This window comes from Thalassophryne amazonica, chromosome 15, assembly GCF_902500255.1.
Source record: "Thalassophryne amazonica chromosome 15, fThaAma1.1, whole genome shotgun sequence".
NCBI lineage: Eukaryota > Metazoa > Chordata > Actinopteri > Batrachoidiformes > Batrachoididae > Thalassophryne > Thalassophryne amazonica.
This window is the reverse complement of record NC_047117.1, coordinates 62,488,443-62,512,244: the sequence shown is the minus strand read 5'-3', so window position 1 is coordinate 62,512,244 and position 23,802 is coordinate 62,488,443. Positions and strand designations below refer to the sequence as shown.

The window sequence follows — 23,802 nt, the reverse complement described above, 5'->3', positions numbered from 1 at the left end:
TTTGGAGTATCAGCTCCCTCCAAAGATTTTCTATTGTGTTCAGGTTTGCAGACTGGCCAGGCCACTCCATGACCTTGAAATGCTTCTTACGGAACCCCTCCTTAGTTGCCCTGGCTGTGTGTTTGGGGTCATTGTCATGCTGGAAGACCCAGCCATGACCCATGTTCAATGCTCTTAATGAGGAAAGGAGGCTGTTTGCCAAAATCTTGCAATACATGACCCCATCCATCCTCCCTTCAATACAGTGCAGTCATCCTGTCCACTTTGCAGAAGAGCACCCCCAGAGTATGATGTTTCCACCCCCATGCTTCACGGTTGGGATGGTTTTCTAGGGGTTGTTCTCATCCTCTAAACATGGTAAGTGGAGTTGACTCCAAAAAGCTCTATTCTGGTCTCATCTGACCACATGACCTCTCCCATGCCTCCTCTGGATCATCCAGATGTTCACTGGTGAACTTCAAACGGGCCTGGACATGTGCTGGCTTGAGCAGAGGGACCTTGCTGCCCTGCAGGATTTTAAGCCATGACAGCATCATATGTTACTAATGTAATCTTTGTGACTGTGGTCACAGCTCTTTTCAGGTCATTGACCAGGTCCTCCTGTGTAGTTCTGAGCTTTCTCAGAATGATCCTTACCCCACAAAGTGAGATCTTGCATGGAATCCTAGACCGAGGGAGACTGATTTGTTGTCTTCTACCGAGCTGCTTGTCTGTTGTCCTGTACTCCATCCCAGTCTACAGTTTTGTCCCTGGTGTCCTTAGACAGCTCTTTGGTCTTGGCTATGGTAGACAGCTTGGAGTGTGATTGATTGAGTGTGAACAGGTGTCTTTTATACAGGGAACAAGTTCAAACAGGTGCAATTAATACAGGTAAAGAGTGCAGAATAAGAGGGCTTCTTAAAGAAAAATTAACAGGTCTGTGAGAGCCAGAATTCTTGCTGGTTGGTAGGGGATCAAATACTTATTTGCAGCAGTACCATACAAATAAATTATATTTAAAAAAAAAAAAAAATCATACATTGTGATTTCCGGATATTTTGTTTGTTTTTTTTAGATTATGTCTCTCTCTCACAGTGGACATGCAGCTAAGATGAAAATTTCAGACCCCTCCATGATTGTAAGTGGGAGATCTTGTAAAACCGCAGGGTGTTCAAATACTTATTTCCTCACTGTATGTGTGAAGGGGCCCTTACTGTTGTCCCAGCAACATTCCTTTCACTGCTAAAACTTAATCAGGAGATTTACAGTATAAAATGAGAAGGAACATCTGATCAGTGATCATGTTAGCTGCACTTTCTCCATTCTGGAGCCAGACAGCTTTTCAACAGACTGTTAACAGGGACTGTTGTTTCTGTACATTGCACAGTTAGGTTTTTTTTTCTCCAAGCATTTTAAAATGTGTACAGCGGCTCCCTCATCCCTTCATAGGAATCTCTGAGGGCTTTTTGGACATTTGCACATATGAAATGGCCCAGACATATGCTGTGAATCTCATTACACAAGTGGTGAGCTAGTGACAAAGAGGACATGACAAGTTAGGCCAATTTGCACTGTTACTGCATTTTTCACTTTATTACAATTTCCTGCAACCTCACTTGTTTTCCCCCTCTCCATGTGCTTTTATTCACAATATTTTCATATAAAAGTACCTTCTTTTTAAAAACAAGAGTTAGTCTTCAAAAAGTATTCTTCAAAAAAACTAAGAAATCACATGTACATAAGTATTCACAGCCTTTGCCATGAAGCTCAAAATTGAGCTCAGGTGCATCCTGTTTCCACTGATCATCTTTTAGATGTTTTTACAGCTTAACTGGAGTTCACCTGGGGTAAATTCAATTGATTGGACATGATTTGGAAAGGCACACACCTGTCTACAAATAAGTTCCCACAGTTGACAGTACATGTCAGAGCACAAACCAAGCATGAAGTCAAAGGAATTGTCTGTAAACATCTGAGACAGGATTGTCTCGAGCCACAAATCTGGGGAACTGTACAGAAACATTTCTTCTGCTTTGAAGGTCCCAATGAGCACAGTGGCCTCCATCATCTGTAAATGGAGGACGTTCAGATCCACCAGGAATCTTCCTATAGCTGACTACCTGTCTAAAGTGAGCGATTGGGGGAGAAGAGCCTTAACCCTCTGGGGCCGACGACATCGTATACGACGGCTAACACCAAGCTTTACTTAATGATAAATAACTTTTGAATGATATGAGATAGAAACTTTTTTTTTTGCTGAAAAGTTAACTCTGCGGACTTTCGAGCCAGCCATCGGCCATCTTTGTACTCCTCACAGAAGCTGTGTGATGACGTGCGCAATGTGAGTGTCCAATCAGAATTGGTTCACCGTCACATGATTTTCCAAAATCCAATCGTAGGGCAGATTTACCTCACGTGAAAAGCCAAAGATCGTTTTCAGGAGTGATATGTTAGTAGTTGGCCCGTTTGAATAGCCCACTGGGTGTCCAATAAGTACATACTATTAGTACATACTCAGTGCGCCCTGCGCCATTATGCACAGCGATCAGTGAAAGCAGGAGCACAGGGAGAGCCTCTGATGACAATCTCACGTGCTCAAACAAAGAGTGTGTAACTATAGGGATTGCTCCACTAGTTTGCATGTGAATGTTACTGGATAACTCTGTTGCTTTCTCTGTGTAAAGCACTGTTTACCATATCAATGGACAACAAAACGCATAGACCATTTTGTATATATGTTCAAAATGTGCATTTGTGTTTATTGTTTGAACCTTTTTATTGTACAGTTTTTCACACAAGTCCTCAAATTATCTTTATAAAGTGTCAAAATAGTTGTTTATTATAGTTTGCTGTGTGTTTTGAATAAATGTGTGTGGAAAATTATTTTTCGCTTTATTTTTTCCTTGCCTATTTTTTATTGTAAACCTTTATTACACTTATAAAACAACAAAACATATATATTCTGAAAGCACAGGTTGTCCTGAAAAAAAAGAGACATAAAGATGATTGTGGGATGCAGGGAGAGCTGTTAACAGCAATAATAAAACATTTATGCTAGGCGAGTGAACTGTCCAAAAAATGCCCTCAGACCACAGAGGGTTAATCAGGGAGGTGACCAAGAACCTGATGGTCACTCTGTCAGAGCTCCAGCATTCCTCTGTGGAGAGAAGAGAATCTTCCAGAACAGGACAATCATCTCTGCAGCAATCCACAGACAGGCCTGTACGGTAGAGTGTCCAGACGGAAGTCACTCTTTAGTAAAAGGCACATGGCAGCCTGCCTGGAGTTTGCCACTGGCTGATCCTCGTGCGTCTTCTCATGGGATCTGCAGTGACTTGACTCGGCAAAGTGTTGCCACAGACTGTGCATGTGAACGGCTTCTCACCGGTGTGCACCCGCTCATGTCGCACAAGTTTGTTTAGTTTACTGAAGGTTTTCATGCAAAATGAACACTGATGAGGCACCCTGGGTTTCTTTGAGTGTGTGCGCCTGTGCCTCTCTAACCTCGATGGTCGATTAAATACTTTCCCACAGTCTGGACATGGGTGCAGGTTGGTCCGATTGTGTATCTTCTGGTGTTGGACCAGTTTCTCTCGTTCTTTGAAGCTCTTATTACAATTCTGACACTGATGTAAAGTCTTAGGTTTCTTTGTGTATAGGTTTATGTCTCTCTAACTTCGACAGTCTGTCAAACGTCTTTCCGCAGGTGGGACAAGGATAACCTTTATCCGAAATATTGCTGACCGGTTGGTCGGAGTTCTCGGGCACATCAGCAGCTGATGCATCACTGGAATGTGATTCTGAGATCACCTTCATGGTGACTTCACCTGTACCTAAGAAAAATAAATAATTTCACAGAACAATCTTGGATGTGTTTATGTTCCAAAATAATGTTAGCTAAACAATGGTCTACAATGCTTACGAAAGGACTCTGCACACATCCTGTTCCTTAATACTGTAGCGATGTTCTACAACAGGAAAACATGAATAATAATAAAAATAATACATTTAATAACTTTGTTAACCCAACTGTTTAAAACTGTTCAATTTTGAAATCAATTCATCCAATATTTCATGGCCTCAAGCAAAATGGGATAAGCAAAAATAAATCAGTTTTAGAAATAAGCACTGAATGATCTCTTGAGCAGAAATTCGTATCACCTGAGACAAAAAGGCGTACAAAAATCAGAATCATATCCCACCAATCTGTTATCAGTTTAAATCCCGTCAACCATGTCCAAACCATGTTTTCAAAGGCTGTAGAACATCCTTTTCAACCCTATTTTACAAAATGTATCCCCAATATCAGACAAGAACCCACTGCTAAAAACGACTGAAGGTACCAAAAAACTGTTTGCCTGTAAACAGTGTATATTTGCTTATCATCATTAATGAATAAAAACTGCATGATATAATGAAAAAAGTTAAGCTATTGTTTATGCTGAGGCAACAAAATAACTGTAAACTGTAAAACAGTAAACCACATTTATTACTCCATTTTTCATTTCATATTGATTTTTTATCACATTTATTTATTTTTCAGTTTACATGCATTTTCTATCATCTTCATATCCTTCCACCCTCAAACGTTGCTTACCTGTAGCAATTTACATTGTAACAAATGACAATGACGATAAATGACGAATACATGGAAAATGATCAACTGAATAAAATCACAAACTGTCAATCTTTTAATTTTAACTTTTTTTTTATAGGTACAAAAAAGAGCTGTGAAGAGCTGGGGCAGAATCTCTGACTTTTTCACATGGAATTCTGGTGTTCCTCAGGGATGTGGTTCTGGGCTCCTACAATGTTTAAATGCTTGCTGGACCTGGTGTTGGACAAGGGCATGGAAGGCAGTGGCTTAGGTGCCTTTCTTGGCGAGGAAACCTTGACTTAGTGGACATGCTGTGATCTTTGTGGAATCTATGGATACCCTGACTGCAGCACTTGAGAAGCTTGAGTAAGGAGTCAGAGTATCAGAGTTTATGGCGTTTTGGATCAATATTAAGATCATGGGTTTCAATAAATTCCTACATTTAGCCATCAGAAGTGTATATGTGTTGAAAGTGTCGAACTTGGAACATTCACCTATCTCAGCAGTGACTACTTGTCTCTGGGTCCTTGGCCTGGGATAAGATTAAAGAGTCATGAGGGTCACCGGGCAGAAGTCTGTGGCAATGTAGATATTCTTGCAGAGAAGCACAGTCCTCCTTTGATGGAACGTTAATTTAAATATGGCCATGGAATGTGTTTTCTCTGAGCATGATCCAAGTATGAAGGTGCTTCAGCATTGGGGATTGTAGCAATTTGAGAAGGCCAAGGAAACACCCGCATTTCACCTGGCTGCACCAGATAGTGGTTACTTTTTAAGGCAAGGATGGACTGGTTTTCTGCCTACGTGTTGCCATCCAAGACTCAAGGCAGTTCTGTAGTGTTGTGAGGCAATGACATGCGGCACGAGCACATGCTTTCAGACCTGACCCTGTCTTTTTTTTAAACATTCATTTTCAATTCACATACATTTTCAAACCTCCAGGAAAATTTTGAAAAAACTATTGCAAAATGAAGCCATTCCTGCAATTGAGCAGTCTCAATGCAACCTGAAGATGGATGTACAGTGGGGTAAAAAAGAAATTTAGTCAGTCCCTGATTATGCAAGTTCTCCTACTTTGAAAGATGAGAGAGGTCTGTAATTTTTTCATTGGTACACTTCAACTATGAGAGACAAAATGAGAAAAAAATTCCAGGAAATCACATTGTAGGATTTTTAAATAATTTTTGTAAATTATGGTGATTTGGTCAATAACAAAAGTTCAACTCAATACTTTGTAACATAATCTTTGTTGGCAATGACAGAGGTCAAATGTTTCCTGTAAGTCTTCACCAGGTTTGCACACACTGTAGCTGGTATTTTTTGCCCATTCCTTCATGCAGATCTCCTCGAGAGCAGTGATGTTTTGGGGCTGTCACTGGCAACATGGACTTTCAACTCCCTCATCAAATTTTCTATGGGGTTGAGGTCTGGAGACTGGCTAAGCCACTCCAGGACCTTGAAATGCTTTTTACGGAGCCACTCCTTCGTTGCCCGAGCTGTGTGTTTGGGATCATTGTCATGCTGGAAGACCCAGCTACGTTGCATCTTCAATGCTCTCATTGATGGAAGGAGGTTTTGGCTTAAATCTCACAATACATGGCCACGTTCATTCTTCCCTAACATGGATCAGTTGTCCTGTCCCCTTTGCAGAAAAACAGCCCCAAAGCATGATGTTCCACCCCCATGCTTCACAGTAGATATGGTGTTTTTGGGATGCAACTCAGCATTCGTCTTCCTCCAAACACGACTAGTTGAGTTTTTACCAAAATGTTCTATTTTGGTTTCATCTGACCACATGATATTCTCCCAATCCTCTTCTGGATCATCCATATGCTCTCTGGCAAAACTTCAAATCTTGCTTGTTTGTTATTGACCAATACTTATTTTCCACCATAATTTACAAATAAATTATTTAAAAATCCTACAATGTGATTTCCTGGAATTTTTTTTCTCTTTTGTCTCTCATAGTTGAAGTGTACCTATGATGAAAATTACAGACCTCTCTCATCTTTCTAAGTAGGAGAAATTGCACAATCAAGGACTGACTAAATACTTTTTTTACCCCACTGTATTTTTTTTTTTTTTTTAGCAATATCAACCTTGCTAATTCTTTTCCTTCCTGTCATGCAACCTGCCATATAGGACAGCATATTCTTGCAGATATCTTCCATATTCTTATGTAGATTTGGTGTTTGGGTGCTGTGCACAATTAGCTTAATCCATCCATCCAACCATCCATTTTCTACACCACTTACTCCAATGGGTCACAGCACAGCTGAAGCCTATCCCAGCAGTCATAGGGCGAGTGACAGGGTACACCCTGGACAGGACGTCAGCCTGTCACAGAACCACACATAGACAGACACATTCACACCATCACTTATGGTCAATTTAAAGTTCCCAATTCACCTAAAGCCCTGGTCCCACCAAATAATCAAGGATGAATAATGAACCAAATAACATGTTTTTTGTTTTTTTTTTTTTGGTACAATTCCAGTTATTCAACAATCGTGGGAGAATAGTGGCTCTGAGAGGCTCTTAGGGGCAGAATATTTGGCTAATGATACTCATCTCTGAGTGTGGTGCTAATTTCAAGAAGTTCAAAACTTGGCAACAACAGCGTGGAGTAGTTTGTGTGCGAGTTACTACAAGGACAAATGAGGATTTAGAGACATGTTTGTGGTGAGGACGAGGCTGTTAAAGCCTATTATCCGAGCACCTGGCGGCTACAAGGACAAGACAGGCTATTTTGGCTCTGCCCTCTTGCGCACTTCGGCGTGACAATCCCACCTGCTTTGTGCACTGGACACAGTATATAAGATAATTATTCTGTCGTGGATTACTCATTTTCTGTCACAGTCTGGCAGTTGAAAACACTTCTAACCACTTTCTGAAATCACAGAGGACCATTTCATCTGGACACTTTTCCCCCTCTCTCTGTGTCTCTCTCTCTCTGTGTGCTGAGGTGGAGAACATATTTGGAAAAGCCTAAAAGGTAATTATTTGTAATGTTTACATTGTAATAGCTTAGTAAAACAGTTGCATGTTCATTCTTTCTTTATAAGCAGCTGTAAAAGTATGTTTATGATAGATTTAACATCTGGTTATAATGGATCAGATAAGCTCCTCGCTCCTGTGTGTGCACTGATGCAATGACTCGCACTCAAGACGAGAATTTATGCAGAGCGCAAGCTTGCAAAAGAGCAATTTTGCAGACAAATACAAAGTTAAAAGTTGGATCAAGCTTGGTAAAACAGTTGCATGTTAATTCCGTCTTTATAAGCAATTGTAAAAGTATGTTTATGACATCTTGTAATAATGGATCAGATGAGACGCACTCTGTGCCCGCTGACACAATGACTTGCACTCAAGGGAGAAGAAGAGCGATTTTTCAGACATTAACAGACGAACACAAAGTTGAAAGTTGAATCAGCCATGGAAGAAATAAAGCCAGTGAAGAAGCGCATTTAATGTCTCTGGAACACAGGTGAACTGCAGACTGGTGCACGGATGCGCACACCAGACAGACTGTGCAGGAGCATCTTTTTTTGGACTACCTTAAAAACTGTGACAACATCTTGAATGGATGCTGTGAATTGAAAACCCACACTTTAAAGGGACCATGTGTGGGAGGGCTGGAGGGTTGGACCAAACCCATACCTAAACGTGCACCAATGTAGCGTTACATGGCGCTACATGGATCATATGTGGCTTGACGTGGATCATATGCGGCAACATAAGCCATTCAAGGCTGGACGGGTCTCAAATGACAAGTCAGTCATGGCTCACTAGAGGCTGATACCTGGCACATGTGAGGTACAAAGAGGCACATAGAGGTGCCTTAGTAGCGGATACGTGATAGCTTAAAATGTGGATCATTCTTCGAATAATAATAATAATCGCTGACACACCCATGCGTGGCTCATTATTCATGGCTTATTATTCAGTGGGACCAAGGCTTAACATGCATGTCTTTGGATGTGGGAGAAAGCCAGAGCACCTGGAGGAAAACCCATGTGACCACTGGGAGAACATGCAAACTCCACACAGAAAGACAGCAGGTGGGAAGCAATCCCACAACCTTATTGCGGTGAGGCAACAGTACTAACCACTAAGGCACTGTGCTGCCATAATTAGCTCCTAACATTTAATTTGTCTTTACCTTTTATGCTTTTCATTTTAATTAGCACAAGCATGCATATCCTATATAATCACCCTAAGCAAGCAAGCTAATTGTTCAGAATTTGAGCAACTTTATCTTGGAACTGGAAATGGCACAACTTTCTTTCTTACGTGCAAACCCCATAGCTACTGTTATATCCTACTGTATACAGCACAAAACAATTATTCTGCATATTTATCAATATTCACTTTCAGTGTAATGTCTATGACGGGTGGCCAATTTCGGTCCTCGAGAGCCACCTTCCTGACACTCTTAGTTGTCTCCCTGCTCCAACACACCTGAATTCAGTGAAAGGCTCATTTAAAGTCTGCTAACGAGTCTTTCATTGGATTTAGGTGTGTTGGAGCAGGGAGACAACTAAGAGTGTCAGGAAGGTGGCTCTTGAGGACCGAACTTGGCCACCCCTGGTCTATGACATCCCCCACCCCCACCACACACACACCAAACAAAAAGGGAACTACCATCACAGCACGAGTGTTATGAAATTTAGAAACTGAAAAACATACTTTACCTGTGGAAAGTTCAACAATTATAATAACTTTAAATAACAATGTATTCTTAGGGTTGTTTTCATATTCTGAATCTAAATGATGTGTTCTGTGGAGCTATATTTAGTGATGTCTTGATCCATTTGTTTTGTTTTTTTGCATTTCCATACCATCTAAACTTCTTCTGAGTTGACATTGTATTTTCATAGATACGAGGTCTATTAGAAAAGTATCCGACCTTATTATTTTTTTCAAAAACCATATGGATTTGAATCACGTGTGATTACATCAGACATGCTTGAACCCTCGTGGGCATGCGAGAGTTTTTTCACGCCTGTCGGTTACGTCATTCACCTGTGGGCAGTCTTTGAGTGAGGAGTCGCCCACCCTCTCGTCGATTTTTTCATTGTTTAGGAATGGCTCAGAGACTGCTGCTTTGTTTGATCAAAATTTTTTCAAAACTTTAAGGCACAACTGAGTGGACACCATTCGATAAATTTAGCTGGTTTTCAGTAAAAATTTTAACGGCTGATGAGAGATTTTGGTCTGGTAGTGTCGCCGTAAGGACGGCCCACGGTGCCTGATGGCGATCTGCGCTTCGAGGCGGCAGCGTCTCGCCGTTTCAAGTTGAAAACTTCCACATTTCAGGCTCTGTTGACCCAGGATGTCGTCAGAGAACAGAGAACTTTCAGAAGAAGTCGGCATGAGGAGTTTATTCGGACATTCCATTGTTAACGGACATTTTGTAATGAAAGAATGTGCGGGCAGAGTCGCATGTCGGGCTGGACCCGACCGCGGGGGGTCGCGACAGGAAAAACACCTCCATTGGAAACCTTAACGGGCAAGTTGGAACATGCCCAAGCTGTTAAACAATTTCTCAGTTACTCACTTGTTGAAAGGCATCAAAAGCCGCCTGAATTTTACAAATGGTTTTCAACACGGAGGTGTTTTTCCTGTCGCGGCGCACACAGATTTGCCGAGTCGTCACGGAAACGACTCGGCGAATTTGCGCGCATGTCTTTCATTAAAAAATGTCCTTAAACAGTGGAATGTCCACATAAAGTCCTCATGCCGGCCTCTTCTGAATCTTCTCTGTTCTCTCACGACGTCCTGGGTGAATTAAGCCTTAAATTAGGATGTTTTCAGGTCGAAACAGGCCGACGACGGCGCCTGGAAGCGCTGCACGACGTCCCGCACTGTGGGAAGTCCTTACACCGACAGAAACACCCCATAATCTCTCATCAGCCGTTAAACTTTTCACCGAAAACCAGCTTAATTTCTCGAATAGTGTCCACTCGGATATTCCTCACAGGTCCAGAAAAAAATTTTGATAAAGCAACACGCGCCGTCTCCAGCAGCGTGTGAAACAAAGGAATTCAGCCGAGAGGGTGGGACCACATCTCACTCAAGGCCTGCCCACAGGGAAATGACGTCACCGACACGCGTGAAAAAACTCATGCATGCGCACGAGGGTTCAAGCATGATTGGTGTAATCGCACGTCATTCAAATCCATATAGTTAAAAAAATAAATAAAAGGGTCGGTTTATTATCTAATAGACCTCGTATACTTGCACAAAGCACATCTCGAACACATTAAAATAAATCCAATGTGCATGGTTGACAGTTTAACAGCGATTTCATGCCTTAAAGGACATGTCGCACCGAAATCATAACAATTTCAATTTAGGCTGTTAGTGACCATCCAATGATCCACTGGGATTACGTTGTGCACTTCTGTGACCGGTTTCAAAGTATACGGCATTCACAGCAAACAGCTACAGAGGCGTCAGAAAACAAAGTACTCATGACTACTCGGGTGTTTCCGACAGGTGATGTAGCTATTAGAAGCATTCCAGCGTGTGCTTCAATGGAATGTAGCTGTTAATGTTAAGAACTGAGGTACAGATCGATTCATTCCAAAGCTGACATAAGTGTGATGTTGCGTTATGATGACTAATTTTTAAGTGATAACTGTTCATTTTGATGCAGTCACAATAAAAGCTGCAGCTCCGAGAAGGTTTATATGCACCTGCAGCCACGAGTCTTAAACGCAGCCTGTCAATAATGATCTCTGCTCCAAGTTCAGCTTTGTGCATGATGAGTGTTGTTACAGTTGAATATATAAGTTTGGGCACGCCTGATGATTTCCATTATTTTCCTTTATGAATCATTGGCTGTTTGGATCAGCAATTTCAGTTAAATATATCATATAGCAGACAAACACTTATTTGAGAAGTGAAATGAAGTTTATAAAATTTACAGAAAATGTGCAATAATTCTTTAAACTAAATTAGGCAGGTGCATAAATTTGGGCACCCCAATAGAAATAATAAATCAATATTTAGTAGATCTTCCTTTTGCAGAAATCACAGCCTCTAAACGCTTCTTATAGCTTCCAATGAGAGTCCAGTATCTGGTTGAAGGAATTTTGGACCATTCTTCTTTACAAAACATCTCAGGTTTGTTGGTTTCCGAGCATGGCCAGCCCGCTTAAAATCACACCACAGATTTTCAATAATATTCAGGTCTGGGGACTGAGATGGCCATTCCAGAACGTTGTACTTGTTTCCCTGCATGAATGCCTTAGTAGATTTTGAGCAGTGTTTAGGGTCGTTGTCTTGTTGAAAGATCCAGCCCCGGCGCAAATTCAACTTTGTCACTGATTCATGAACATTGTTCTCAAGAATCTGCTGATATTAACTGGAATCCATGTGACCCTCAGCTTTAACAAGATTCCCAGTACCCGCACTGGCCACACGGCATGATAGAACCACCTCCAAATTTTACTGTAAGTAGCAAGCATTTATCTTGGAATGCTGTGTTCTTTTTCAGCCATACATACCGCCCCTTGTTATGTCCAAATAACTAAATTTTAGCTTCATCAGTCCACAGCACCTTATTCCAAATGAAGCTGGCTTGTCCAAATGTGCTTTAGTATACCTCAAGCAACTCTGTTGTGGTGTGTACAGAGAAATGGCTTCCTCTGCATTACAGCATCATACAGCATCTCTTTGTGCAAAGTGTGCTGTATACTTTAACGATGCAGAGAAACACTATCTGCCACAAGATCATGTTGTAGGTCTTTGGAGCAGGTCTGTGGGTTGACTATGACTGTTCTCACCATCCTTCGCTTCAACTTATCTGAGATTTTCTTGGCCTGCCACTTCGGGCCTTAACTAGTACTGTGCCTATGGTCTTCCATTTCCTCACTATGTTCCTCACAGTGGAAACAGACAGCTGAAATCTCAGACAGCTTTTGTATCCTTCCCTTAAACCATGATGTTGAACAATCTTTGTTTTCAGGTCATTTGAGAGTTGTTTAGAGGCTCCCATGTTGCCATTCATTAGAAGAAATGCAAAGAGGGGAAACATTTGCAAATGGCCACCTTAAATACCCTTTCTCATGATTGGATTCACCTGTGTAAGGAGGTCAAGGCTCAATGAGCTTACCAAACCAATCTTGTGTTCCAATAATTAGTGCTAAATATATTCAAATCAATAAAATGACATGGGTGCCTAAATTTATGCACCTGCCTAATTTTGTTTAAATAATTATTACAATGCATACTTTCTGTAAATACTAGAAACTTCATTTCACTTCTTAAATATCAGTGTGTTCATCTGCTATATGATATATTTAACTGAAATTTCAGATCCAGACAACCAATGATTCATAAAGGAAAATCACGAAAACTGTATCAATAAAATCTAAAAAAAAAAATTACATTTGCTGCTGGGGAAAAAAAAAATCTCATCAGCTGCAAAGCGCACACATTCACACACAGCAAGCTTCGCAGCACACATACACATTCCCGCTCCAAATGTACACTCTCTCAAAGTTAAATCTTGCCACAAAACACAAAAGGGTTAAAATCCTGAACATGCCAGACTCACCGTGTTACAGATTTAATTCCAAATGTAAACTCCTCACGATCAAAGAAGCATGTGCGCGAGATCATCGTCTGTAACTCCGCCTTTAGTTCTGACAATTGTAGCACGTAAAATAACGCCCATTAACTCCTGGAAATAACGTATTCTTATATACAAATCCATCTCCGTGTCCAGGCAGCCTGTTAAAAACAGTGTCAGATGTCCCCACATCCATGTCCACAGCTTCAGTAAATCAGCATCCACACAAACATCACATCACCACACTTTAGGTTCCAAAATCATACACTCTGAAAAAGTTAAGAGTTTTGGGGTGAAGTGTGTCATCTCCTGTCTGTAAATCCTCTGTAAATCTGATCTATCACTTTCAAATGGCAGCTCAGAAGCTTCATTTTTGGATGGAGCAGGTTCGTTTCCCACAGTCTGTCATTCATCGGGATGTTTCTGCTCATTCTAAAATGTGCGTCACACGCCGAAAAATGCCGAGAATTGTCAAGTGACATGTTTTCTGGAAATGCACCTGCCAACGCTTAGAGTGAGAGGAATAAACTACATCAGCGATCACTAATTATTAGCATGTGTGCGCGGAGAGACTTACAATCATGAGTACTTTCATGTTGTCTTGCTAACTGGGATGTTAAAAGCCATGCGACATGTCCTTTAAAACAAAACACCTTCAATCCAAACTTTAACTTGTCCTCAGAGATTTTCTTGCTGCATTGGACAGCTGTTAATTGAGCCTGTTCCTAAACATTTAGAGACGTCACTCATCCTCATTGCTTGGGCCCCAAATTTGGAGTGCAATGTGAGCACAGGAGGAATTTAACCTTCTTTCTGTCAAAATGTATGTCACACATGGGTTTCAGGTCTCACAATGTCATCCTTATGACTATTCCCAAAGTATGGACTGACAGGCAAGAACACCTTCATGTTTTCAGCATCATCTGTTTGGAATACTTTCCTGAATAAGATCAAACTCCAGAACAAAAAAAAAAAAAAAAAAAGCCAGAGTCTCTTGCAATCTGTAAATGATTTGATTGATAATACTGTGTTTCCCTGCATTTTTTTTGGATTTCATTTTGAGGTATCTATTGTTTGTTATGATACTGATATGAGTCTGAGACTGTAGGAAATGCTGCCATTCTTGTCCAGGTCTCTTGGGAAAGGGGAAAAAAAAAAAAAAAAAAGATTTTAATCTCACTGGGACTAACCTGGCTAAGTAGAGAATAAATAATTAAATAAAAATAGCACTCATTACAATGAATGTAGTTACCAAATTTAGCAATCTTTAATGATTAGCTGCTGCAGCCCTTGGTACTCACATCCCCAGAACTCAGGAGCGACTTTGCAATTTACCTCATCTCAAACTGATTTGTCACTTAAATACATGATTAAAATTGCAAAAAAAAGAAAAAAAGAAAAAGAAACAAATACTTACTTTCATCTGAGGACTCTGTTTTAACACCTGCTGCAGCTTCTGGTCCCATGATTCTTTTGTTGAAGTCTATTTACATACAGCACACACACAGAAGAATTGAGAAATCATGTCAGCATTACAATATAATGATGCTCTTTAAGTAAAGGTTGTAATACGGCAAAATGCCAGCAGAATATATATCAGGACGTGTTGATGATCTTCAAGACACTTCACCCCTCATCCAAAACCCTTCTTCAGTTTTTGAAACTTAAATACCACACTGGTCTGAATAGAAGTTGATATTTTTCCCCGAAAAAACATATTTGAAAATCATGGGGTGTCGCAGACTACACTTTTGAATGTCATATATCTGCAGCAATAGATGACACTAAACAGTGGTGAATAGCATGAGCTGAATTCAACAGACTTGTCTATTGTAACTGTTATGGTCTCAGATACAGTTCACACTTAAGGTGCCCAAGCAGGGCACTTGTCTGCATTTTAACACCCACAATTTATCCACACAAGTTAAACAAAATCACAACAAGAACCAGCAGTCAACATTTATAAACAACACATTAAATCGCCATTATTTAGGGCCCCTTGACACATAACACGTAAGACGAAGAGTGCGTGTGCACGAACACAGTGCGAGCAGCTGGAACATGTTGCACCACATCGCACCACTGTTGTGGAAAAAAATTAAAACCAGCTGGAACGTGTTGCACCACATCACATCGCTGATGTGGAGAAGAAAAAAATACATGCCACCTGCAGGATGTGAACCTGCAATTTACAAAAGCTCTGATTAACAGACAGATACTTTACCACTGAGCTACCATCACTGTCTTATAACAGGAGCGTAAAATGGCTAAAATCAAGTAGGAGAAAAACTATTTTAAAAAAAAAAGAAAAAAAAGAGAAATTAGATTATACAGACGAAGAGGAAGTCTTTAATTTTCACCATAATAACTGACAAAACAGCATTTGTTACGGCGTATTTTTGGTGATACGTGACTGAAAGTGGCATATTTGCCATACTGTTGGCTCTTAGTCCTGCAGCATGCTGGCTCTGTGTGGTCAATGTGACACGTCGTGTGCACTGAGCCGTCATTTCCAGCTGAAAGGCAGGGCTCCTTGGGCTGTGTGCGCTGTCTTCCCTTCTGTACATATCAGCTTGTCATGCAAGTGTGCACAGCCCCCCCCAAGGTGGGGCGTGTGAAACACACACACACACACACGTGTTGTGGGGGGGCGCAACACACAAGCACAGCACATTTGTTGATGGGGGAAGCCGACACTCTGGCACACCATGTTTTGCTTGGCAAGTCCACAGTTGTTGGGTCACTTAGACAAATTTCACCTCAAATTAGACCTCAGTGCTGCTTTTGATACTGTTGACCATAAAATTTTATTGCAGAGATTAGAGCATGCCATAGGTATTAAAGGCACTGCGCTGCGGTGGTTTGAATCACATTTATCTAATAGATTACAATTTGTTCATGTAAATGGGGAATCTTCTTCACAGACTAAGGTTAATTATGGAGTTCCACAAGGTTCTGTGCTAGGACCAATTTTATTCATTTTATACATGCTTCCCTTAGGCAGTATTATTAGAAAGCATTGCTTAAATTTTCATTGCTACGCAGATGATACTCAGCTTTATCTATCCATGAAGCCAGAGGACACACACCAATTAGCTAAACTGCAGGATTGTCTTACAGACATAAAGACATGGATGACCTCTAATTTCCTGCTTTTAAACTCAGATAAAACTGAAGTTATTGTACTTGGCCCCACAAATCTTAGAAGCATGGTGTCTAACCAGATCCTTACTCTGGATGGCATTACCCTGACCTCTAGTAATACTGTGAGAAATCTTGGAGTCATTTTTGATCAGGATATGTCATTCAATGTGCATATTAAACAAATATGTAGGACTGCTTTTTTGCATTTACGCAATATCTCTAAAATTAGAAAGGTCTTGTCTCAGAGTGATGCTGAAAAACTAATTCATGCATTTATTTCCTCTAGGCTGGACTATTGTAATTCATTATTATCAGGTTGTCCTAAATGTTCCCTGAAAAGCCTTCAGTTAATTCAAAATGCTGCAGCTAGAGTACTAACAGGGACTAGAAGGAGAGAGCATATCTCACCCATATTGGCCTCCTGTTAATTCTAGAATAGAATTTAAAATTCTTCTTCTTACTTATAAGGTTTTGAATAATCAGGTCCCATCTTATCTTAGGGACCTCATAGTACCATATCACCCCAATAGAGCGCTTCGCTCTCAAGACTGCAGGCTTACTTGTAGTTCCTAGGGTTTGTAAGAGTAGAATGGGAGGCAGAGCCTTCAGCTTTCAGGCTCCTCTCCTGTGGAACCAGCTCCCAATTCAGATCAGGGAGACAGACACCCTCTCTACTTTTAAGATTAGGCTTAAAACTTTCCTTTTTGCTAAAGCTTATAGTTAGGGCTGGATCAGGTGACCCTGAACCATCCCTTAGTTATGCTGCTATAGACTTACACTGCTGGGGGGTTCCCATGATGCACTGAGTGTTTCTTTCTCTTTTTGCTCTGTATGCACCACTCTGCATTTAATCATTAGTGATTGATCTCTGCTCCCCTCCAAAGCATGTCTTTTTCCTGGTTCTCTCCCTTAGCCCCAACCAGTCCCAGAAGACTGCCCCTCCCTGAGCCTGGTTCTGCTGGAGGTTTCTTCCTGTTAAAAGGGAGTTTTTCCTTCTCACTGTCGCCAAGTGCTTGCTCACAGGGGGTCGTTTTGACCGTTGGGGTTTTTACGTAATTATTGTATGGCCTTGCCTTACAATATAAAGCGCCTTGGGGCAACTGTTTGTTGTGATTTGGCACTATATAAATAAAATTGATTGATTGATTGATCCAGCTCGAAAGTGGTTGCCGCTCACTATTTTCATGCTGACAGCACGAATGACCACATATTTTCTAAGTGTCCAGTGAGCGGTGTTAGATGTTTATGTGTGTCACCTGGAATTTGGCCAACACCTGCTGCGAGAGGGTTTGAATGGACTCTCTGTCTTTCTGCCGTTGGTGTGCGCGAATAGTTGTAGCGACACCTGTACGAGGTGTTAGAGGCAGCTCTGATTTTTAACGACTGGCATGCAATTCCTCCTTTGTGCGCTAGTCAGCTTCAATCATGTTACAGTGAGGAAAATAAGTTTTTCAACACCCTGTGATTTTGCAAGTTTTCCTACTTAGAAATCATAGAGGGGTCTGAAATTTTCATCTTAGGTACACGTCCACTGTGAGAGACATAATCTAAAAAAAAATTCCAGAAATCAAAATGTATGATTTTTTAAATAATTTATTTGTATGTTACTGCTACAAATAAGTATTTGAACACCTGTGAAAATCAATGTTAATATTTGTTACAGTAGCCTTTGTTTGCAATTACAGAGGTCAAATGTTTCCTGTAGTTTTTCACCAGGTTTGCACACACTGCAGCAGGGATTTTGGTCCACTCCTCCATACAGATCTCCAAATCTTTCAGGTTTGGAGTATCAGCTCCCTCCAAAGATTTTCTATTGTGTTCAGGTTTGCAGACTGGCCAGGCCACTCCATGACCTTGAAATGCTTCTTACGGAACCCCTCCTTAGTTGCCCTGGCTGTGTGTTTGGGGTCATTGTCATGCTGGAAGACCCAGCCATGACCCATGTTCAATGCTCTTAATGAGGAAAGGAGGCTGTTTGCCAAAATCTTGCAATACATGACCCCATCCATCCTCCCTTCAATACAGTGCAGTCATCCTGTCCACTTTGCAGAAGAGCACCCCCAGAGTATGATGTTTCCACCCCCATGCTTCACGGTTGGGATGGTTTTCTAGGGGTTGTTCTCATCCTCTAAACATGGTAAGTGGAGTTGACTCCAAAAAGCTCTATTCTGGTCTCATCTGACCACATGACCTTCTCCCATGCCTCCTCTGGATCATCCAGATGTTCACTGGTGAACTTCAAACGGGCCTGGACATGTGCTGGCTTGAGCAGAGGGACCTTGCTGCCCTGCAGGATTTTAAGCCATGACAGCATCATATGTTACTAATGTAATCTTTGTGACTGTGGTCACAGCTCTTTTCAGGTCATTGACCAGGTCCTCCTGTGTAGTTCTGAGCTTTCTCAGAATGATCCTTACCCCACAAAGTGAGATCTTGCATGGAATCCTAGACCGAGGGAGACTGATTTGTTGTCTTCTACCGAGCTGCTTGTCTGTTGTCCTGTACTCCATCCCAGTCTACAGTTTTGTCCCTGGTGTCCTTAGACAGCTCTTTGGTCTTGGCTATGGTAGACAGCTTGGAGTGTGATTGATTGAGTGTGAACAGGTGTCTTTTATACAGGGAACAAGTTCAAACAGGTGCAATTAATACAGGTAAAGAGTGCAGAATAAGAGGGCTTCTTAAAGAAAAATTAACAGGTCTGTGAGAGCCAGAATTCTTGCTGGTTGGTAGGGGATCAAATACTTATTTGCAGCAGTACCATACAAATAAATTATATTTAAAAAAAAAAAAAAATCATACATTGTGATTTCCGGATATTTTGTTTGTTTTTTTTAGATTATGTCTCTCTCTCACAGTGGACATGCAGCTAAGATGAAAATTTCAGACCCCTCCATGATTTGTAAGTGGGAGATCTTGTAAAACCGCAGGGTGTTCAAATACTTATTTTCCTCACTGTATGTGTGAAGGGGCCCTTACTGTTGTCCCAGCAACATTCCTTTCACTGCTAAAACTTAATCAGGAGATTTACAGTATAAAATGAGAAGGAACATCTGATCAGTGATCATGTTAGCTGCACTTTCTCCATTCTGGAGCCAGACAGCTTTTCAACAGACTGTTAACAGGGACTGTTGTTTCTGTACATTGCACAGTTAGGTTTTTTTTTCTCCAAGCATTTTAAAATGTGTACAGCGGCTCCCTCATCCCTTCATAGGAATCTCTGAGGGCTTTTTGGACATTTGCACATATGAAATGGCCCAGACATATGCTGTGAATCTCATTACACAAGTGGTGAGCTAGTGACAAAGAGGACATGACAAGTTAGGCCAATTTGCACTGTTACTGCATTTTTATCACTTTATTACAATTTCCTGCAACCTCACTTGTTTTCCCCTCTCTCCATGTGCTTTTATTCACAATATTTTCATATAAAAGTACCTTCTTTTTAAAAACAAGAGTTAGTCTTCAAAAAGTATTCTTCAAAAAAACTAAGAAATCACATGTACATAAGTATTCACAGCCTTTGCCATGAAGCTCAAAATTGAGCTCAGGTGCATCCTGTTTCCACTGATCATCTTTTAGATGTTTTTACAGCTTAACTGGAGTTCACCTGGGGTAAATTCAATTGATTGGACATGATTTGGAAAGGCACACACCTGTCTACAAATAAGTTCCCACAGTTGACAGTACATGTCAGAGCACAAACCAAGCATGAAGTCAAAGGAATTGTCTGTAAACATCTGAGACAGGATTGTCTCGAGCCACAAATCTGGGGAACTGTACAGAAACATTTCTTCTGCTTTGAAGGTCCCAATGAGCACAGTGGCCTCCATCATCTGTAAATGGAGGACGTTCAGATCCACCAGGAATCTTCCTATAGCTGACTACCTGTCTAAAGTGAGCGATTGGGGGAGAAGAGCCTTAACCCTCTGGGGCCGACGACATCGTATACGACGGCTAACACCAAGCTTTACTTAATGATAAATAACTTTTGAATGATATGAGATAGAAACTTTTTTTTTTGCTGAAAAGTTAACTCTGCGGACTTTCGAGCCAGCCATCGGCCATCTTTGTACTCCTCACAGAAGCTGTGTGATGACGTGCGCAATGTGAGTGTCCAATCAGAATTGGTTCACCGTCACATGATTTTCCAAAATCCAATCGTAGGGCAGATTTACCTCACGTGAAAAGCCAAAGATCGTTTTCAGGAGTGATATGTTAGTAGTTGGCCCGTTTGAATAGCCCACTGGGTGGTCCAATAAGTACATACTATTAGTACATACTCAGTGCGCCCTGCGCCATTATGCACAGCGATCAGTGAAAGCAGGAGCACAGGGAGAGCCTCTGATGACAATCTCACGTGCTCAAACAAAGAGTGTGTAACTATAGGGATTGCTCCACTAGTTTGCATGTGAATGTTACTGGATAACTCTGTTGCTTTCTCTGTGTAAAGCACTGTTTACCATATCAATGGACAACAAAACGCATAGACCATTTTGTATATATTGTTCAAAATGTGCATTTGTGTTTATTGTTTGAACCTTTTTATTGTACAGTTTTTCACACAAGTCCTCAAATTATCTTTATAAAGTGTCAAAATAGTTGTTTATTATAGTTTGCTGTGTGTTTTGAATAAATGTGTGTGGAAAATTATTTTTCGCTTTATTTTTTCCTTGCCTATTTTTTATTGTAAACCTTTATTACACTTATAAAACACAACAAGAACATATATATTCTGAAAGCACAGGTTGTCCTGAAAAAAAAGAGACATAAAGATGATTGTGGGATGCAGGGAGAGCTGTTAACAGCAATAATAAAACATTTATGCTAGGCGAGTGAACTGTCCAAAAAATGCCCTCAGACCACAGAGGGTTAATCAGGGAGGTGACCAAGAACCTGATGGTCACTCTGTCAGAGCTCCAGCATTCCTCTGTGGAGAGAAGAGAATCTTCCAGAACAGGACAATCATCTCTGCAGCAATCCACAGACAGGCCTGTACGGTAGAGTGTCCAGACGGAAGTCACTCTTTAGTAAAAGGCACATGGCAGCCTGCCTGGAGTTTGCCAAAAGGCACCTGAAGGACTCTCAGACCATGAGAAACAAAATTCTCTGGTCTGTTGAGACAAAGATTGAACTCTTTGGTGTGAATGCCAGGCATCATGTTTGGAGGAAACCAGGCACCATCCCTACAGTGAAGCATGGTGGTGGCAGCATCATGTTGTGGGGATGTTTTTCACCTGCAGGAACTGGGAGACTAGTCAGGATTGAGGGAAAGATGAATGCAGCAATGTACAGAGACATCCTGGATGAAAACCTGCTCCCGAGCGCTCAACCTCAGACTGGGGAGACAGTTCATCTTTCAGCAGGACAATGACCCTAAGCATAACAGTCAAGATATCAAAGGAGTGGCCTCAGGACAACTCTGTGAATGTCCGAGTGGTCCAGCCAGAGCCCAGACCTGAATCCGATTGAACATCTCTGGAGAGATCTGGAAATGGCTGTGCACCAACACTCCCCATCCAACCTGATGGAGCTTGAGAGGTGCTGCAAAGAGGAATGGGCAGAACTGCCCAAAGATAGGTGCACCAAGCTTGTGGCATCATATTCAAGAAGACTTGAGGCTGTAATTGCTGTCAAAGGTGCATCAACAAAGTATTGAGCAAAGGGTGTGAATACTTAAGTACGTACACGTGATTTCTTAGTTTTTTGTTTGTTTACAAATTTGCAAAAATAATTAAAAAAACAACAACAAAAAAACAAACAAATTTTATGAGGTGTTGTGAGTAGAATTTTGAGGGGAAAAATAAATGTACTCAATTTTGGAATAAAGCCATAACATAAAATGTGTCAAAACTGAAGCACTGTGAATTCTTTCCAAGTGAACTGTAACATTAAAAAAAAATGTTCTGCCATTTTTTTGAAGGCCAAAGTTGCCAATACCCCCCCCCCCCCCCTTAACAACTGTTCCTACACTCATGAATATTATCTTGTCTTGACTCAAGTTTAATGATGTTTAATATCTTATTATGAACTGTAATTTTAAAAAAGGCTTCTGTGACAGTGTGCAGGTGTAATCTCTCATTTGTTTTAAATCAGTCTGCTGAGGGGGAAAATGAGAAATGATTAAAAATAACTATTGGCCATTACAAAAGAGTGGGTTAATTAAATCCTAACTTATTACACAACAACGCATTTGGGATATGGCTAGGTTAGCAATATTCTAATCTACAGGAAGAAAACATATTTGTGAGGATGATACGAGGTACAGAATGAAGGCCGAATAAGAAAACGTGTTTTTTTCTAAATGAATGACGCACTTGAGCTGACAGTAGTTTATATACAACTTAGAAATCGGTGAGGGAACATTAAAGCGGTACATTTTGAATAGAGTTCTGCTGTTAGCATAACTGTCACTGTGGGAGAATTGGCGTTTGTACACATCAATGATGTATTGTATAATGCGTATCTCTGAAATAAACGTAATTTAGCATTCCCCCCAAAATATAAACCGATCCAAAAACCAAGCAAACAAAAACGTGTATGGTTTATCGCGCTAGCTTGTGATAACAACAGCCGAACCGGGAGGGGAGATACACTGTATATAGCCTTAGCTCGGTAATTATCTTCTCTCGAGGCATAAGAGTCAGCTCCACCTGTTCCCAAAATTTAAAATCGCACTGCCAGAATGTATGTATTCCTAATTTAATGTGCAAGACATGTATATCTACCTCTCAGCCGCAGACTCGAACCTGCGTTCTCCTCTCGGCCTGATGCGCGACGCTTCCTCGTGCTGCCTTCAAATACCTCACGTAAATCCCCGCTTTCATTCCAATTCCACTTTAGATTTGGTTTTAAAAAGCACAAAAATGTATTTTGTTCTTTTTCCAAAGGCAGAATTATAATTTACATCGAAAGGGAGGAAGCCGTTATCACACAAGCTATTTATCCTATTGTGTCTGTGACTTTTTAAAAACTATTGTTAGGAAAAAAATTTTTAATCTGTAATTTTATTGTCAAATTAAAAGTCAAATTCATGAATTCAAAATGATCATTAAAAAGACTCAGCCTCTGTCCTGATGATCAGCCACAGAAAAAATGTATCTGGCTTTCGGTGAAAATTTTACGGGCTTCACAGAGAATAAGGACTTTAACTACAGCTTTAAGGACCCCTTTAAGGACGGTCGGTGCGCCGCGCTCCGAGCTGCGACGTTGCGGCACAAACCACTGGATCATTTCTAAGCTGATGGCTCTGTGGATACGAGACCTTCGTGTGCTCTTTCTCTGGTTATCACAAGAGCTGGACATCAGCCATTTTCCGGCAGATTTCACTTTTAACAAGAGATTTTGTCATGGAAAGCCACATGGAGGCTTCGCACTTCACGACCGATTCGCTGATGAAGCGAGACAAAGGAACACCTCTGTTTCGGAGTGTTAGAGGACAAGTTTGGTCATGCCTATCTCGGCTTTCAGTGCTTACCAGTCGAGTGAGTATAAGAGAACTTGT

At 41.0% G+C, this 23,802-nt stretch overlaps 1 protein-coding gene across 1 annotated transcript; it reads right to left on the bottom strand.

The window, feature by feature from the left end:
• Nucleotides 1-3,345: 3,345 nt before the first annotated feature.
• On the bottom strand, nucleotides 3,346-23,096 carry LOC117526104 (zinc finger and SCAN domain-containing protein 26-like). The gene is made up of 3 exons (XM_034188120.1): nucleotides 23,027-23,096; nucleotides 14,575-14,640; nucleotides 3,346-3,812 (listed from the first exon to the last, which is right to left on the bottom strand). Exons 2-3 carry the CDS (start codon nucleotides 14,621-14,623, stop codon nucleotides 3,619-3,621), a joined length of 243 nt encoding a protein of 80 aa, XP_034044011.1. The 5' UTR covers nucleotides 14,624-14,640; nucleotides 23,027-23,096; the 3' UTR covers nucleotides 3,346-3,618.
• Nucleotides 23,097-23,802: the final 706 nt, after the last annotated feature.